Genomic DNA, 19,598 nt, shown 5'->3' on the forward strand with positions numbered 1-19,598 from the left:
AAGAGTTCAGATGGGCTTACATGAATTAAACTGGCTTTTCAGGATTGGAAAAGACAGAGGAATTCCTTTTGGCCAGATTTCAAGGTGATGGGGTAAAGTACAAGGCCAAATTGATTGGTGTTGATGATGTTCCAGAAGCAAGAGGAGACAAAATGAGCCAAGATTCAATGATGAAATTAAAGGTAGGTTTCAGTCATTCCTTGCAAGTCTTATTAAACCTATAGATATGTCATACCTATGTACATAGACATAGCATTTTGTCTAAGAAGACCATCTCTAGCATTGAAGATGATGGATTGTAGGTCCTTGGTGGTCTCTGAGCTTGGTGGGTTTTTTTGTAGGCATTTCATTACCCAACTAGGCATGACCATCAGTACTCTGATAGGGATGGTGATGGGTCATTGACAATGGATAGGATGTGCTTGCCAGTCTAGATTTACCACAATTTTTGTAACTATTTGTTATTGTAACCTGACCCAGACGTAATTTGGAGATGGGCCAAATGTCATGTTTTTGACTTTTATAAAACAAGTGTTTGAAGGAGAGAAAAATATCTAGAATTTCCACACAGGAAAAAAAAAATGGAAACCTTGCTAGAATGAGTGTTCAGAGTTTTGTATAAATTATATTCCGCTTTCTGCCTTTTCTTCATATTTTCCATCAGAAAGCTTTGTTTACTGGGGCAGAGGAGGTAAGGTTCAAGACTTGTATATTTTCTAATATAGGTCAAAAACGTTGATAAATTGGGATGCAGCATAATGAACTCTCTCTTTTGAAAAGTTATAGTCTGCAAAATATAATCTGCAAAAATCAAGGGATGTATTGGATCCAGCCAGTCAAGGGAGGCAATTTCTTAACTTGATGGCTTCATTTTTCTTTGGATGGAAGCACTATTTTTACATGCTCTTTTAAGAAGAAAAAAACAAAGTGAAGTGAACCAATTTGAATAATGACATTTTAAAATTTATTTTATTTATTTAATTGATTCATATAATATGCTGGCTTTTGATTAATAGGGAATGGCAGTTGCGGCCCGTTCCCAGGGACAGCACAAGCAGAAAGTATGGGTGAACATATCTCTTGCTGGAATCAAAATCATGGATGAAAAGACTGGGGTAAGTTCTGTGTTCGATAGGGGAGTCCCATCGTGTTTAGAGGTCTACCTGCTTACAAGGAAAGGCCAGTTTTCACTCTAAATCTTTAATACACTCGAGCACTGTGTCTAAACTGAAGCTGGAGTTGCTTCAATCAAGTGAAATAGGCATGTTAGAATGGAGAAACTAGTTATGCATCTGGATTAAGTCTATCCTATTCTTAACTTTAAAAAAAATTACCTGCCTACAAACTCTTGCTGCGCTTTATGAATCTCCATGTAAAATTGGATTAGCTCTGATTTGAAAACGGCAAATGAGGAATTAATATTGAGGCACAATTCTTGTTAGGTCAAAGGAAAAGCAACTACTGTAGCATCTTCAATCTGACCTCTTGTCCTATACTCCTTGTTCTAAACTGAAACTAATATATCAAATATTTTTGACCCTCATAACCCCTCATCTGGGGTTTCTGGTTCTATGATCAGCATATATGACTTATTCAGGAGAACTTGGCTTTCTAGATCTTGGGTACTGTTAATTCAAACTACATGTTAGACTATGATGCAGTTTGTTTGCTTTTTGCTTATATAGATGTATAAACCCAGTCAAGTATTATTTAAACAGCCAACTAAACCAAGGTTAAACAGTGATATGTGACTCTGTGTTTTATCTATCAGAGTAAAATAATGTTTTGGAATTATTAAACATCAGCTAAAGTGAACAAGAATGGTAACAGTCTTGATTAGAAAACAGGTTAACCACTTTAAGAGGTATGGACTTCAACTCCCAGAATTCCCCAATCAGCCATGCTGTCTGAGAAATTCTGGGAGTTGAAGTTCACATCTCTTAAATTGGCCAAGGTTGAGAAACAGTGGGTTAAACAATTAAGCGTGATACGTAAACCTGTCAAATTTCTTGTCCTGAGCTCTGATTACTTCAACAAGGGATTATGCTATTCATGGTCATTTCTATGTCACTTGGTTTGATTCTAGGTTATTGAACATGAGCATCCAGTCAACAAAATCTCTTTCATTGCTCGAGATGTGACTGACAACCGAGCCTTTGGCTATGTCTGTGGGGGAGAAGGGCAGCACCAGTTCTTTGCCATCAAAACTTCACAACAAGTAAGAGGATAATAATGCAAGAGTAAGGATTGGAATAGATGGAGGCTATTGTCCCTTGCTGCCACTTGCCAATACAAGAAAGGGAAATGCAACAACTTCCCCCAGTCAAAAAAGGTTGTCCATCTCAGGTTTAAAATAAGTTCTGTGACTTAGCTGCAGGTTTTCCCTGAACGTGCTCTATCCATACAGATGTTCTGTGGACAATCATTACTAATGACATTCCTACCTATTGGATTCAGAGTGCACATGCATAATGGAGCAACGCTTGGAAACAAGATATGTGCTTCATTCTGGCTCAGAATTATGGCCCAGGTCCTTAACTCCTTAGATCTCCAAGAAAGATTATCCTAGAGAATTGTAGAATTGATTAACAGCTGGGGTACTACACAATTCCTCTTAGTCCTCCAGGCCCAAAGTGATCTTTTCTCCTTGGATGGTGCTTAGCACAATCCTTTATATTTCTCGAAACTGTATATCTGCCAATTTAAGGAACTTGCAATCCAAGCCCTTGAATTGCTTGCTTTTTAGAAAATGCATCTCACTCGGCTCTCTTTTCTTAGGCTGAACCTCTGGTTGTAGATCTGAAGGATCTCTTCCAAGTGATCTATAACATGAAGAAAAAAGAAGAGGACGATAAGAAGAAGGTAACGCTGCTTCATAGTAGACTCGGCAGGTTTCAGGCTACATTTGTAATTGGATATAGAGCTGGAAAATGCTTCAGTTGATTCCCTGATGTTTGCTACATCTTGAACTTCAAACTAAATTATAGGGTTGTATGGTATCTTCAAAGGGGCCCTTGCTTGCGAACACGTTGCTTGCGAATAAATGCTGTGGTGCTTTGCTCTTAATTGGTGGCCTGCATGTGGTGCTTCAATTGACAACAGTGGCTTTTGTCAACTGTAGTGGCAAGGGAGGGAAGGAGCTAGGACTCTTCCAGTACTCTCATTGGCTGCAGAGCCATAAAGCGGCATCTCATTGATTTAGCAGCCTGCCATTCACACTTAGGAAAATGCTTTCTTTTTTCAAAGAATGAATGTTTGTTGCACTGCTGGGCCAATATTGCTGCCAGTCTGGATGGAGGAGTAATTTGAGAGGCCTCTTTGATTGGAGAGCCCCAAAGTGCCCCTTGTCCATATCTAATAGCAACCACAGCTTGTTACTAGAAAGCACACACAGTACCCAGATACTGTGCCTTTAATTTTAAAATAGTTGACGATAATGGTGCTAATATTATATTGTATATTACACTTGTAACTAAACACTGTTTAAACAAATAGTAACAATCACAAGATAATATAAAACCAGTGCCAACAATAAAAGTAGTCCTCTATCATAGCTGAGCCCAAAATTTGTACTGCTAAGTGAGCCATTTATTAAATGAATTTTGTCCCATTTTATGAGACATTCTTGCCACAATTGTTAAGTGAATCACTGTAGTTGTTCATTTAGTAACACTGTTGTTAAGTGAATCCGGCTTTCCCATTGACTTTGCTTGTCAGAAGGTTGCAAAAGGAGATCATATGACCCCTGGGACATTGCAACAGTCATAAATGTCCGTCAATTTCCAAGCGTCTGAATTTTGATCACATGACCTATGGGGATGCTACAATGATCATAAGTTTGAAAAACAGTCATAAGTCACTTTTTTCAAGTGCTGCTGTAACTTTGGTCACTAAATGAACTCTTGTAAGTCAAGATTATGAATTGGCATCCTTCAGTCTCAAGGGACGGTGGTATCATGCTATGAAACCGGTAACTGCCACTTCTCGTGTTGTTTCAATGCTGTAGGCAAAGCTGGAGTATCCACTCCAGAGCACGAGGCCTGGGTAATTTAATATGGAGGATAAACTGTTACCCAAGCAGCAGATCTCCCCCTCTCCATGTCACTGAAATTGTTTAAGGGAACAGCAAAGCCGATACGATTAGTTCCAGCTGCATCGCAGGAGTTACCAGAATGTGATTGTAAACAGTCACAAATTGCTTCCACGACTCCAGCTCCAGATTTTGCCTCAAGGTTGACTCCTGAAGCCTTTTCCAGTAATAGATATAGCCATAAGGCAATGGAGGTTTGAAATCAGAGTTTCCCTTCTTCTAGAAGATAGTTCTACCATTTTATCTGCTGTTGGGGCATAAAGCCCTCTTCTGCCTTCAAAATTGTTGACCCTCTTCTCCTGTAACCCTGGAAAGGGGCCCTTACGAGGTATTACCAGCCGGGCCAGCCGGACCAAGATTTTTTAAGGAGGTACTACTATTCCAGCACTCCTCCTCATTCCAGGACACCCAGCTCCTCTTCATTTGTAGTGTCCATTATCAAGATTATAAACCTATATAACCAACTTAAAACACCAGGATGCTGGCTGGGGAATTCTGGGAGTTGAAGCCCACATGTTTCAGAGTTTAGAGCCCACAAGTTTGAAAAACACTGAATAACGTTTCATGAATATTCTTGATGCAAGTTTTTTTTATTATTTCAGAATGAAGAGGCCAGTAAAACTGAGGTAAGAAAGATGTGCCTTATGGGGCAAGTTATATATCAGAGATCATGGTGATAGATTTCTTAAACCTGACTTAATTTTGTTTTCTTCCAGAATGGTAATGATGAAGCAACTACTGATCAAGTTGGCAAAATAAAGTTGGTATGTAGAATTTTCTAACTTGAAGAGCAGGTTAATAGGCTTCTGAGTGGTGGTTAAACCAGAATCGGTTGCATTATTGTCACAGACTTTGACTGAACTGGTATAGCTACCTTGTCTCATAGCTTAATGCAACAACAGCTTGGTTTTTTTCCAGCATTCCTGTGTCTGCTGTTGTTTGGATTTGAGTGACTTATAGATTGAAGTGTGGAATCCTAACTTTTACAAACTTTGTATTTTAGGGTGTCGACCAGATGGATCTATTTGGAGACATGTCTACTCCTCCTGACCTCAACAGTCCCACAGTGAGTAGTAAATGATTACCGCCTCCAAAATCAGGAAATTTTTTGAAAGTCCTCTTGAATGTTCTATCATTCCTGGATGATGAAGTGATTCTCTATAGATGTCCTCTGTTCAAAGGATCTTGATGGAGAGACCTTGAACGAACTGCAGATTGTGCTATTGATGGATGCCAGAGGCTGATTATTGCTTTGTATATAAGGATCTAAGGAAGAATACCTAGCATAAACTGAGTTCCCATAAAGTATCTTTGCATAGCTTTGGCTGGCTTGATGAATAATGATAACTTTAGTACAGAAACACGTTGCAGCCCAGAAGATTATAATAAATGAGTATAAAGAAAGAAGTTTGGGGGAAGAGATACGGAAACATTTAGCAGAGTTTATTTGAAGAAAGTACCTTAATGCACTTGATTTGATAATTAGCTAGAATTTGGAAAGCTCTTGATCAAACACTGCTATGACCAAGTCATCATGACATCCAACACCGTATATTTAGGGCTATTTTGATAGAAGCCCTTATAGCTTCCTCCTCCTACTATCGTTTCATAATCAGGTATGGATAATCGTGGTCTCCAGTAGGAATGTTTTCAAAACACACAAAGCCAATTCAGTTGATGAATGTGAAAAGGCATTCAGCAACCTAAACCCAAGGCTCCTTGTTATAAACTATGGCTTTTTGGTGGCTCAGTCTACTGTCTGTATTTGGAAGAGTCATCGATTCTTGTTAGAATGAATTAGAATTTAAAGTCTGTCTAATTTTGTTTCTAGCTATTTTGCTTCTAGCTCATGCTAACTATAAATGAGGCCTACTCTGATGTTTAAGCTTAAGTCATTGAAAAAAACAAAAATTGTGGTTAGAGAATTAACGAAACGGTTGATATCACGACTGCTTTTTCGTATATTTATTATTTTAGTGAATTGTTGTGTGCTGTCCATAAACACTTTTTGTGAGATGGATGGCCTTATAAACGTGATCATTCAATAAATAAATAAAACAGGGGATTATACAGGCTTGTTCCCAGCTGATTGGCTTGATGTAGTATTATCCATTATAAATCCCAACCGAGATTGAACAGCTGGCTCAATAACTTCACAGTAGGGTGATGGTTAAAAAGAAAAAGGAGCAGCAAAATGCCTTTCTGTCACAGACGCACATTTCTTAAAAAAAAAAAAAAAAATCCATTTCAAATCTGCTTGCTTATCATTTTTTTTAAATCAAGAGCTCATGAGACTACTTGCTCACATGCTAATCTGTCTTCTTTCCCAAACCTAACAGGAGGAGGAAAAAGAGATCCTGTTAGTGGATTTAAACTCTGAGATTGAGGCCCCTCCAACTTCTCTCAAAGGGGAGGACCTTTTCTTGAACGACATCACGCCTTCCCTGCCATTGCCAAAGCTACAGCCGCCTTTCTTGCCTGAAAATGCTTTTTCTGCAAACCTCAGCTTCTTCCCTACCCCCAGTCCTGACCCTTTCTGCGATGACCCTTTCACACAAGCTGACCAATTGGCACCCCCTCCTCCCCTTGATTCTTCTTTAAAACCTTCCAGTCAGAAGATGGAGAACAGTGGTGTGAATGGGGACGTAGACTACTTTGGGAAAGAGTTTGATCAGATTTCCAACCGGACTAGCAAGCAGGAAATGCTGGCCAGCCAATGGCTGCTTGAAAGTAAATCGGCACATTTAGCAGTGAAGACATCTGAAGGGGTGCCGGAGAGAGAACAGAATGGTTTCGTGGCCAAATCCCCCTTGAGTGTCTTTGCAGAAAGCTGTCCCAAAGGAACGCCTGTGCAGAATGGGTTACGGCTAGACTCTGATAGCAGCCACCTGTCAATGCCACAAGACTCCATCACGATTAGCCCACCTCCACAAAGTACAAAGCCAGGAAGAGGAAGGAGGACTGTTCAGGTGAACGTTGGGGCATGCACAAAGTGGTAATATGCATGTTTTCTACTTGGAGTAGGTGAAGGAAACTCTTTCCCTCTCTTCCTGAAAGCTCTGCTGGCAAGAAAAGCTTTCCTTACCTTCACTCTCTAAATGCTGCAGCCACTGTGAACTTAATTTTTTTCACTGTAGAATCATCCTTTCCTAACCTTGCTTTCTTTCTCCTAACGCTGCCATGTATTTGTATCTTGGGTAAGTAAGACACTCGGAACTAGCTATTGCATGCCTTAAGCGTATTGTTTTGGAAGAAACACAATATTTTCTTTGTATAGTTCTGGTATGGGATGATCAACCATGTACAGTAGACCTCAAAGGTCTGGAAGTGAAGTCAAGGAGATACATAAACAACCTTGGTTTTCTCATATAAAGTGAAACTACTGCAAGATAATCCCCCTGAAGGCCACACCTTGTCTTAATTAGTGCTGCAAGAACAATAGACCCCAGCAGTCTAGTACTAACGAGAACCATCTCAACTATAGGCTTGGACCGAAAGACTTTTCAGGAATGTAGCATTTTCATTTTTTTAAGAAGACATGTATGAGGATGGGGCAGGTGATTAAAACTAGGAATGTGCATGAAATTTGGTTGAATACCATCAATACAGGCTGCTTTAGACTGATTTTTGAAGCTCTGTGAGGCAAAAGCAGCACAGATACAGGTATTATGGATTGGAGGTACAAGGAGTACAACCGAGTCTGCAAAAACTTGCAATCTGCAAAACCAAAACTGATTCACCTCATACCTGATTTTTCTCTGCCCAATAAAAAGCAGAGATAAGATGATAAAACCAAAATTAAAATAAATGAAGACCTGTTTGCAGAGGAAGTGCAGAATGAGCTTCCCTGAATCTGGATATTTGCTTATACACTCTGCGTGTACCTATCTGAAATTAAGTATAATTGATATTTGAGGAAGGAATTGTACGTGCAAACTTATCCCATTCTTTATTTGGAAAGATAGGTTGATTGACAGACTGAAGTTAGCTTTTTTTCCCATTCTAATGATTATGCTTTGGATTTTGGACTCAGAATCAGATCAGTCAGGGTATACCCCAGTTAAAAGCCTATCTTAAAAATGTAAGTTTTAGCGTTAACTACTAAGGGATAAAAAATTGTACTAGAGTCAGTTCAATAAAACAAAATCTTGTTGGAGCAAAACATTTTGTGTTAAAATAAAACATTGCAACATACAGCCTGCTGAAGTTCTGAGATACAAAGTTCCACACTTTTGTCTCCCAGGAAAAAAGTCTTATTGACCAAGTCTGTCACCATTAGACTTCTGTTGGATGTTGGATTTGAGCAGACAAAACATACCTTATTGTGCGACTGATGAGTTGGCTTAAGTTGGCCAAAGGTGCTACTGGGACTTATTTCCAATAGAAAAAAAATGTATAAATATGTAACTCTGGTTTGAACTATGGACATCTTTGTGCTCTCTGAGCTTGGTTGTTTCCTTGTATACATTGCATTACCCAATTAAGTAATGTCATCAGTGTGAGTAAATGTGAAGTTTGTTATCTGTTTATAACAGCTTCCCCTGCCAATTTTGGTGGGAGATTACTTTCCTCCTTGGTGGTTCTTTGATAAGAGTATTGTTTTCTGCTTAATTGTATGCCTGGTGTTGATTGCTGCTTACCTGAGTGTTGTTAGCTGCTGGAAGAAATATGTTCTAGGTTGTTTGTTTCCTTCTTGGATTTTTTTACTCTTTGTTTTGAACTGAATGCAGTTTATCTCCATTTCTCTACTGATGATTGATTTGCCAAGCCTACAAGAATTCCTTAGTATTTTCCAACTGGGTTTGATATAAAGCATGGGTATCCATCCTTTTGACCTGCCTGGGTCATACTGAATGAAGAGGAATTGTTTTGGGCCACATATGAAGTATATAATATAATAAATATATATAAATCACATAATAATGTTAAAAGTTTGCGAACTTGGGGGGCTGCAAGTTATTAGCTATCCAAGGCGGCCATGGATTGGACATGCTTGATTAAAAGTGTAACAGTTTTGCCAGTTGAGACTATGGTTGAGCCTGTCCATGTGATCTGAAATTAATGAATTTTTCATTAAGGGGTTTATTTCTTTATTAAATGTGGAAAGCATCTTTTCCTATAAGAGCTGACCACATGCCACCCGAGAGGTAGGTTTGGGTCTAGGTTGGGCTTAGACCCACTTGGCCATGAGTTTCTGTGGTTGATTGGATCATAGTTTCACTCAGTTTCTCAAGTCCTTGTCCCAAAGCTTTGCTTTTACACTGATTAATTTTCATTTTATTGCAAACTGGTTTGACTGTTCCAGCACTGGATGTGCAGTGGCATTAACGCTAGCATTTAACTAATTCTAATCATGTTAATTTCTTCAGGAATATATTTAAAATATGCTTCTGAGTTTATATACAAAAGCAATTAGTTCCCCAGATGTCACTCTTTTGCGGCTGTTTATTCAGTTTGTGTGTAGCCCAGTTCTTCTGCGTTAGAGAGAGACTATTTGTCACAAGGACACAGAATTGTTCTTTGCAATAAAATGCTCTTGGCAGTCGATGTTGCACCATCATTTACAGGCAATTGGACATGAAAGCTCTGCAAGCCACAACTGTAAACATTGCAAAATTTCCCTTTGTTGTTCTTCAGATTTTTAGAAAAGATTTTACCCTATTAAAGGAGAATGGGCTTGTATTAATTTTTTGCATCTCTACACCTGATGTTTCTTAAGCATGCCACCCTATTTAATATGAACTGAAAGCATTTGTCTGGGAGTTGATCACTCACACCTTACGTTTCTAGCTTGGTTTTGCTGCTGGAATGTCACAATGTTGCTGAGCAGATTGAGGTGCTAGTAGCATAAAGCACGATTGAAAACACTTAACTCCAAATAACAGAAGACTTCCTGTGCAAAAACAACAGCCTTTCTAATGAAGGCTCCCTCTGGTTTCTTTCTAGAATGCAGCCAGCGACGTGTTTGGTCCTGATATTTTTGCTCCTGGATATCCTGTAACAAACACTCTGACTACTGCAGGACAGCCTTCTGGTGTACAAACTAACCCACTAGACCTCTTCAAAACCAATCCTCCTACAGCAGCTCCTATACCTGGACTAGGTTGGTAAAGATCATGAAACACAAATGCCTAGCTACATATTAGCTGAATATATTGAATGAATTATGTACGTATTCTTAGTTTATGGTCCAGGGTATTATGCGAATCCATTAAAAAGGGGGTTTGCAGGGTAAGCACTAATCTTGAGAAAGAAGGTCAAGCAAATCTCAAAGATGCTATTTTTCCAAAGGCAACTGGGAGACTTACAAGGGGAGACTTTCAAGAAGAGGTTGGACTCCCCAATTTGTCAGAAATGGTGTAGAGTCTCCTGCTTGGGCAGGGGGTTGGACTAGATGACCTACAAGGTCCCTTCCAACTCTGATTATCTGTTATTATTAACACGATGTTTCGATTCTCATCCAAGAAGCTTCATCGGTTCTGGCAGGATGGTGGGGGCAATGAAAGGATTAGTTCTGAGAGAATGGGAGATGGGGTGAGAAGGATTATATTTCTTTGCAGTCAAAGCACCTGGATGACTGAGAATCTCCACATTTATGTCGTGCAAATCAATCCTTATGATCATTTTTGGAAAGGCCTCTGGTCATAAAGGACACTGTTGGATACAACCCTAAAAGAACTATACAAAAGCAGTTTGCTCATTTCTGCATCAGCCAGGAAGGCCCACAGAATTCTTTCCTCAGAAGTTTGAATGGCAACAAACTGCAATGTTTATGTGATGGAGTGCTATTAAACTCCTGGGGAGTTGTCCTATTAATTGTTTTTATTCATTCAGGGGTTGTTGTTGTCTGTTTTCATTGAGAAGTTCAGGTCCTTGACTCCCTAATAATTATATACTGTACTTCCAGGCTAGAAGTTGGGAAAAATAGTACTGCTTAATAAAGTGACTTTGAAAGCATTCCAAGTAAAATGATAGCGAATATAATCTTGAAAGCAAAATGATACAGCATATTCTCTGCTTGGATTTTCAGAATTTTTAAGTCCACAAAGCAAAATCACCAGGTTTTTACAAAACAATTTACTGTGGGTTAATAATTCCAGCAAACCCTGCTGAGAAAGCCTTCTTGCAAATAGATGGGATAAAAACGGAAGGAAATTGAATAGAGATGATAATATAGGGAAGGCTATAGTCAACATTTATGAGGTCATATTGATAATGTGTTTTTTAGTTGTTCGATGATGAGTTTATTTAAATGAGTCATTTTATTCTTTCCAGGTGGCCTGCCTACATCAGCATCCCCAACACCAGCATGGGGTCCCCAGTCTACGGCTTTCGGTCAGCCAACCCCAGTGTTTCCTGGAACTGCTCTGAGCGCTCAGCCAGTGAAATTCGCACCATCTCTTGGTTTTGGTGCTCCTCAACAAGCACCTGGTTGGGGCCAGCCACTTCCAGGCCAGACTCCAGCTCCTGATCCCTGGAGTCAACCTGTGTGTGTTTCTCCATCCAATGCATGGGCACAGCCACCTCCTAGTGGGAACCCTTTCCATATCAACATGTTTCCACCTTCTCTGGCATCTCACCCTCCATCTATGTTGTCCTCCATGTCATCTACTAGCCCTCTTCCTCAGTTGCCTCCTAGAACTGCACCACAGAAGGAGTGCAGTGTGAAAAAAGAAAGCGACGCCTTCACTGCTTTAGACCCTCTGGGTGACAAAGAGATAAAAGATGTCAAGGAGATGTTCAAAGACTTCCAGCTGACAAAGCTACCCGCTGTGCCTGCCAGGAGAGCAGAGCAGCAGCAACCAGGTAACAAAATAGAGGTTCCTCAAGATGTGACTGATCACAATAACCTGGAAGCTAGCTGGTCTCATTGAGTAGCCTTCTAGTCCCATATCAAACCTCTTATTGACCATAGATTTATTGAGTGGCCTTGAATAAGCCATTTCGCTTATATTAGCTAAGTGACTCAGTGTGGTATGTGGTGGCATATGATACATCTGACTTTACTTTTCAATTCAAGTAAGTCTGGGGTAGTCTGCACCCCAGTAGAGAGCATTAGAACTCTACAATACACCCGTATTCCCAATCTACGGAAACATTGTAGAATTCAATACTCAGAATTCCCCAGTCACTGCTCAGAATTCTGGGAGTTGTTGGCTACCAGGTGAGGAAGGGTGTTCTATGTGCTGTCTTGGGTTGACAACAAATGCGATACAATAATAATCAAATAGATTACAGCTTTGATTTGACACGAGGAGATCTGTTAAAATAAGAAACATGGCTGCTTTCCTGAGGCAGCACAAATCTCTGTCATCCACAAAGCCATCTTCCTTTCTAGAATTCCTGGCTTGCTAAAGAAAAGAAAAAAGGCTGTCTGGGACTTTTCTCCTTGGCTATGAAGCTAGGAGTGTTAACAAAAGTTGTCCCACCTAGGTGGCAACAGTGGCTACTAAAATGCTTTCATCTGTCTGGGAAAAAAAGCACTGAGCATTTTTCCACAAATAAAAGTAGAAGTAAATGGTGTTTAGGGAGGAGACGGGCTAGGAAAGTCAGTCAGGAATTTTCTCAAAAGCTTATGATAATAAGCCAGTTCAAGGAAGTCAAAAACAAAAGTTGCAGAGTAATTGTAACATACTGTGAGAATAACCTTGGGAGACAGTAGGAAAAGCCACAGCCAGGGTAATGGTCGGAAAAGGGATATCCCAGCCCATAAAAAGAACAGGAGTAGAGAAACCATGTCAGAAGAGTGCTCCAGAGAGTTATAAACACAGCACAAAAAATCATTGGTTGCTCTCTTTCTTTTTGGGAAGAGATTGCAAAGACCAGACTCCTCTCTAGAGCACTAAAAATCTCCACAGGCCGTTCTCATCTTGGCCATTCATATTTTGAATTGTTACTATCAGGGAGATGTTATAGGTGTCTTAAAATGAGGACTAATAGACTGAGAAACAGTTTCTTTTCCAAGGCAATAACTGTCTTGAATCAAACAGCACATTTGTGATCTAGTCCTACATATATAGTGGCATTTTTAAACTATTTAACTTGCTAAATGTTTTAGATAGATTTTAGACTGGGTTTTAATTATTATTACTTTAATTATTTTAATTTTTAAATACTTGTGGCATGATTGTGATGTGGTGTTTGGGGCACTGTGCTGGAGTAGCTTTCAATTTCATTGTATTCATGGAATGCAATGACAATAAAGGTAAAAATTCAAATTCAAGAGGTCCTCCCTAGTTCCCTAAGGAAAGGCAAGGGAGAGGAGAAATGTGGTGTTATTTTGGTTTCCTGTCTGGACTAACTTGAAGGACTTATACTAATACTGTGTAAAACAACAAGGTCCCTGAATCCAATGTTGATTTGTGTTGATTGCATGAAATCCAGGGATCGTGCATGTGATGTTGGTTTCTTAGTTAGTCTTGACATGGAGCTTGCAGAAACACTTGTATTCTAGTGTACGTATCCTCAATTTGGGTGCTGTTTCCTGTGACGTTCATGTTTGATGCCAAACATGTACTTCTTTGCTCTATAATAAACATCTTGGAGAACCTTTTATAATGTAACTAGCTCTATACCTGTGCTTTGCTACGAAACTATGTGATTGGGCTTAGTTTTGGGGGAGGAAAATAAGGAAAGAAAAATTGTGCCTCTGCCTACCAGCATCCATCGATATTCATCTGGTTAGCATCCTGTCAGTGTGCGAGAGTTGAAGGCTGTTTGGAAAGTGAAGCGGTATTTGCTGTGTGAGCAAGGAGGAGACAGCAAGGAGCCTGGGCATAGTTTAGCTCAACTGTTCTGTACTAAAGCTGGTTGCTGCTGTGAAACTGAAACTGAAACTCCTCTGCTTGTGTTTTGCATTTGGAACAGATTTCTTTTCAGGTGGGAAGGGGGAGTAGAACTCCTTAGCATCAGAGCATGTTAATAATAATATATGAAATATTAATGATCTGATGGTCATTTCAAAAAATCTTTTCTTAGTGAGCCCCTAGAAGCCAAGAGGAACATATATGACAAATTTCAAGTTTGTAGGCTTTACGGTTCTGGAGATTTGGCGATGATGAGTGAGTGGTATTTCGCTTTTATAGAGAGAGATTTGGATATCTTAGAAGAGTGTTCTTTTGTTCAACATAGGGCCTGCAAAGCCTGTTCTGAGACAAAATGCTTCCCCGCTTATTTCCAAGCCTGCTGAAGACCGCTTTGAAAATCCTTTCAAGATGGATCCTTTTGCTGCTCCCTCACAAGGTCTAGTAAGTATCCAGACTCCCTTTTACATTCAGTGACTGATAATATGGCTTAATTGTGGGCTAAGGGAAAAAAAACATGAACATAAAAACTTTGTGGCTTAACTCAGTGGTCCAGTTCACACAAATTTTAAGACAATGGCTGGATTGCCATAAAAAGTTAAACCACAAAATCCATGTTAGCCTAGTTTAGAATGTTGTGTGAAAAGAAAAAAAAGAAAAAAAGAAATGTTACATATAGCTAGGATCAGGGGTGGGATTCTACCAGTTCATACCTATTCGCTAGAACCGGTTGTTATCATTCTAAGCAGTTCAGAGAACCGGTTAGAAGAAATTACTGCCCTAATCCTGTAAGGAAGGCAGGAAGGAAACATTCTGGTGTTGCTTACAGAAATTGCCTCTCCGTTAACCCTTATTACATTCTTGGCAGGACTAGACTTCCTGTCTCAGGAACTTCTCTGGAGGTTTTTTCCCCTCCTTTGCTGGTACTTTGCTTGTGTGGAGTGACCATTCAAAGTTACAATGGCACTGAAAAAAGTGACTTATGACCATTTTTCACACTTATGACTGTTGCAGCATCCCCACAGTCACCTGAGGCCAGGCGAGGAGATGTGTGCCTCGATGTGAGTGATGTTGAGTTGGCCACGCCCAGCCAATAACATGATCACCAAGCCATGTCCACCCAGTCACATGACCACCAAGCCATGCCCACCAACTAAGCCACACCCACAGAACCAGTTGTTAAAACATTTGAATCCCACCCCTGGCTAGGATCCAGTGTTTTCTTTTGAGTTGAAAGAGCTCCTATCAGTTGTTAAACTGAATAACAAAACTGTGGCCTCTAATTGGGAGGAGCCAGAATGGGAGTTCCCATTAAAGTAGAAAGACTTTAATCTGAATGTTCTTCATAGTACCTTAAAAACAAAGTTCTGATTCACAGTAGCAATGCTTTATGGAGAAAGGAACTTTCTTTCTTTCTTTCTTTCTTTCTTTCTTTCTTTCTTTCTTTCTTTCTTTCTTTCTTTCTTTCTTTCTATCTATCTATCTATCTATCTATCTATCTATCTATCTATCTATCTATCTAGACTTTAGTGTTAATCAAAGGATGGCCCACCACATTTTTCAAGCCAGATTTAGTTACATAATCAAACACAACGTTTTTCTGTATCGGCTGGTCTTGTAGGAGAAACTCAGTAGCTGACGGATGGGTGGAAAAATACAGCTCATACTTATGGCTAGTATCTAATAGACTGATATTGGAAAATGCTACAGATACTTTTAATGAGACAAGATTCAGGAAAGGCTTTTTGGGGAGGATTTTAGATATATGAATAATTCTTAGGCTACCTTTGATCCACAGCTAATAAGTTGGGTATATTCAGCTAGATGTGGGTAGACTATATAGACTTAATGCTGCACTAAATGACCCATTAAACTGGACAAGTTTGGGGTCTGAAGAGACCAAGCCACTGCGGCAAATACTTTGAAGTCCTCCATATCCTGCAGTTTTTCAAGGTGCTCAAATGCCTAAACTGAACTGTGTTGCTTGTCTTTCATTTTTGTAAGAAATCTACATCTCGATTTTCTAACATGTAATTATTATGCTTAGTTTTCCCCTGAGTAATATATAATTAAAACATTAGTTGCTAGAAAAGTAGTACTTAGTTTGCTTCTGTGTGTCGAAAAGTTCTAAAAATGTAGGAGTCTTCATGTACCTTTGGCTTGGAAAAAGTTTGTCTGCAAAAATATCTTCAAATCATGGCAAAAGTTTTCTTTTTCCTTTTCTCCAGATTACAGCTCAACAACCACAATTGTCTTCTGTTCCTTGTAATGATCCTTTTGGAAATCCATTTGCATAAATTAGGTTGGTAAGTGATATTTAATGTAGTTATTACTTTTTAGCAAATGATTAGAACATGACAGAAGAGAAGTAAATGTATAAACACAATCCACATAATTATATACATGGGGAAAAGGCAGTGGCCTCATAATGAGATGTCCAGTTCAGATATCCAGGAAATCTGCTCTGGCATTGCTTTGTGCAGATCTTCTAGGAAACCTAAGAATGCACATCCTGGGAAATCTTGCACAATATGATTAATTGCTTGCACTACAATCACTATGAAGGCAATCTTTCCATTCCCACTGATACAGGGAAGAGGCACTTCTTCCAGTATCCTACCTAATTCAGTTCAATTTCATCCAAAGAGGGAGGGAGACGGGTCAAAATCAGGTGGCTTGGTAGAGGGATCATTAATGGTCAGGCCACAAGAAGGTTTCTTGGACCATTCCTGTCTCCAGGCATTCTCAGGGATTAAATTGGGTAGAGGTTACATGAATAGCTGTTTATTATGCTGGCCTATTTAATTCTTGTGATGGGCTGTGCATTGTCCTGGTGAATAGGGAAGGCCTTGTTGTTCAGCTTTCTTGACCTCAGCCGACCAAGAATTTGATGTCTTCTAATGTGGGGAGGTATAATATTGCTAAGTACTGGTAACCAGTGCATGGGAGTGAGCTGCAATGTGCCAGAAATGATACGCATTGTCTGGCAGAGTTGGACATCATTTGGGTGTGGGTGCTGTTAAACCACATGCTGGCACAACATTCAGCTATGGAATAAGCAGAAACAGGGCTGTTATTCCTAGGGTTAACATCAGCACACCAAGATTTAATGTACTTAATGTATTTTAATAATGTATTTAATTTAAATTGCTATATTTAATTTACTTAATGTTAAGACAATCCTATTTATCTTTTGAAAAACTGAACTCAACTGAACAGTCAGCAACATTTTAGGGCCTGATGTATCAACATGGTCTTTTGCCTGATGGCAGTGGGAGCCTCCTGAAATTGAAACAATTAAAAATAACTAAAATTGTGTGTGCTCGTGTGAGAATATAAGATTCTCTTACGTAAGATTTCTAAATTTCAGTGTTCTCCTTTGAAAATTTATGAAATTTTATTTCAGATTTGGCAATTTCACATGACTGCTATATCTTATTTAATTAATACATGTTGCAAATATTATTTGGATACAGTGGGATATCCAGACTGTCAGCTAAAAAGACACCCCTTTGCTCTTTTTAGCTGCCAGCAGAAAGAGAGTGGGGGAAAACAGTGCATTCCTCAAGTGCTTAAATAATCGCCCCGGCAACCCAAAGTTGTTGGAGCATAATATTACTGGAGGGCATGATTAATGACTCTTGGCTATGGATGTGTCCCATTGGAGAATAAACATTCAGGAGATGGGGGAAAGACCAGGGTCAAGGGGGAAATGAATTATGTATTTTAGTATCGGCTGTAACCAGCTAATGCCAACATGGCCACTTCTCATAAATCATTTTTTTTTCTCCAAGAGATGCGGCTAGAGACTTACGATTTGAATGGGGGTGGATTTGTTGGAGTCCTGACACAGACATTCATAGGCATTATATTCTTCAATGCCATTCTAAAGTACTCCACAGTTAAATAAAACAAAAGCAATACTTGTATATACATCCAGGTAATCACCTTTTAAACAAAATTTGTTTCCCACAGCCCACCAAACGTGAAAAGAAAACAAGTGTTATGGAATGCAGCTCTGAGATGCTTATGGTCCATCTCATTTCTCTTCACCACAAGTGGGTGTTATTGGCAAAACTATAACTGGATTGTTGGGTCAAACAGATACAAGGAACTAACTGGACATCGAGCTTACCGTCTTCAGTCTGCATTATCTGCCTCATTCTTCAACTTTTGGATTCATTCAAAAGACCTTGGAACTTCTTAAGCCAAGGAAGCAATTTGCTTGAGACCAAACTGGAACTGCTGGTAATTTTCAGCCCATGTGGATGGAAGAAAACACTCTATGGTGTCTCTTATTTCCTCACTTTCTGTTCTCATCAATGCTTAGAAGCACTAAAAGTGAAAAACAAAGAGAAATTAATGGTTCTTTATGGACAAAGACACACAGATTTGTACTCACTTCTGCACAAGGGAAGACCATGATGTCAGCAGCACTGAGTTGCCAAGAACAAAATAAAACAGTCAAGTGCTATTGTAGAGTTTTCCTACTAATATTATTAGAATTTAAAAAAAAACCCTTCTAGCACTCTATGTATGGCCCACCCAGATGTTAAGGTGAAAGAATATTTAAATTATGAAATGGGCAAATATTGTATTTTATCCTAACTGGTGAGTTCTAAAAACGCAATTGCTAGCTCTAAATTATGCAAATTGAAACATCTTTGAGGGTATCTTGTCCAGGATATCAAATGCTGTTTTCCTAGAAAATATTTTGTTATGGATTGATCTCTGATAAGATTCTCAATTTTGGAATCAGTGCTGAAAAAAAGGGTAGATGCAAAAATAAGTGAGTTCTAAGTTATTAAACTGGAAAGCAATTGTACTTTGAACAACTAGTCTGAACAAAATGATATTCGTGTCAATTATGATATGGCTAGAGGCTGATGATTCACTCTTTAAACAATAAGTTTAATAATAAGTTGTACAAAACTATTAACAGCCAGATGTCTCTCCAGTACAGCAGTTACCAATATAAACTTGAAATGGTGTCGATGTTTAAATTTTTAGGTGAATGCAACATGGTGATCTACTTCCTAAAAAATACCAAGTATCTAGTGATCCAGCTCTGTATAATAACTCTATTGCACATTCCTGTAATACAAAGTTCTCCATGTAAGACTGAAAAAATAGAACTTTCTTCTGGACTGTGTTACACTGTAAAAAGTACTCGGGTGTTCTGGCAATTACATGTAACTTCATTTCAAATTGGCACTCAGAGGAAATGTTTGATGATTAAATATTTTCTTTACTTGTGTATGGAAGAACACCTGCCTGTTGGACTAATTTCAGTTTAGTGATCAGATAAACGCCTGTTGAGTAGAACAATTTAATGAAACTGGGATTTTTAATTTCTCTAAAATGTAAGCAGCCACTGAATGCCAGATGATGGTGCTATTGATCCAGTGAGTTGGTATGTAACTCGACGTTTTGTATAAATTAATTTACAGTACAAAATAACCAAAGAGTTGAAAATGAGGGTATCCCCTCTTGAGTGCTTATACTTTTACTAACCAAGCAGCTACGTAGTCTTAGACAGCACTTAGCAATAGCACTTAGACTTATAGAATGTGCACCTGCAGCAGTAGCAGAAGGGGAGGATTTGGTCAACTCAGAGCTTTCCCAGCGAGAGTGTTCAAGACACTGCATAGTCCTGAGCTAGATGGGAGAGAGACGGAATAGGTTGGCAAGATTGATGTAAGGCC

General features: G+C 39.1%; 1 protein-coding gene across 6 annotated transcripts in view; it reads left to right on the top strand.

Moving 5' to 3' along the window:
• Window positions 1-19,160, top strand: part of DAB2 (DAB adaptor protein 2) — a 46,411-nt gene extending 27,251 nt beyond the window's left edge. For 2 of the 6 annotated variants that reach the window (XM_026715951.2, XM_087927355.1), the window contains 13 exons: window positions 43-182; window positions 1,017-1,115; window positions 2,087-2,218; window positions 2,779-2,862; window positions 4,693-4,716; window positions 4,807-4,854; window positions 5,094-5,156; window positions 6,430-7,059; window positions 10,037-10,193; window positions 11,366-11,896; window positions 14,222-14,337; window positions 16,122-16,199; window positions 17,869-19,160. In XM_026715951.2, coding sequence (XP_026571736.1) covers window positions 43-182; window positions 1,017-1,115; window positions 2,087-2,218; window positions 2,779-2,862; window positions 4,693-4,716; window positions 4,807-4,854; window positions 5,094-5,156; window positions 6,430-7,059; window positions 10,037-10,193; window positions 11,366-11,896; window positions 14,222-14,337; window positions 16,122-16,190 — 2,093 coding nt within the window. In that variant the 3' untranslated portion in view covers window positions 16,191-16,199; window positions 17,869-19,160. The remainder of the gene's footprint in view (window positions 1-42; window positions 183-1,016; window positions 1,116-2,086; window positions 2,219-2,778; window positions 2,863-4,692; window positions 4,717-4,806; window positions 4,855-5,093; window positions 5,157-6,429; window positions 7,060-10,036; window positions 10,194-11,365; window positions 11,897-14,221; window positions 14,338-16,121; window positions 16,200-17,868) is intronic. The other 4 variants (XM_026715966.2, XM_087927356.1, XM_026715974.2 and 1 more) reach the window with 3 other exon arrangements.
• Window positions 19,161-19,598: the final 438 nt, after the last annotated feature.

The sequence above is a fragment of the Pseudonaja textilis genome, chromosome 2 (genome assembly GCF_049901715.1).
Source record: "Pseudonaja textilis isolate UNSWEBS1 chromosome 2, rPseTex1.2, whole genome shotgun sequence".
Taxonomy (NCBI): domain Eukaryota; kingdom Metazoa; phylum Chordata; class Lepidosauria; order Squamata; family Elapidae; genus Pseudonaja; species Pseudonaja textilis.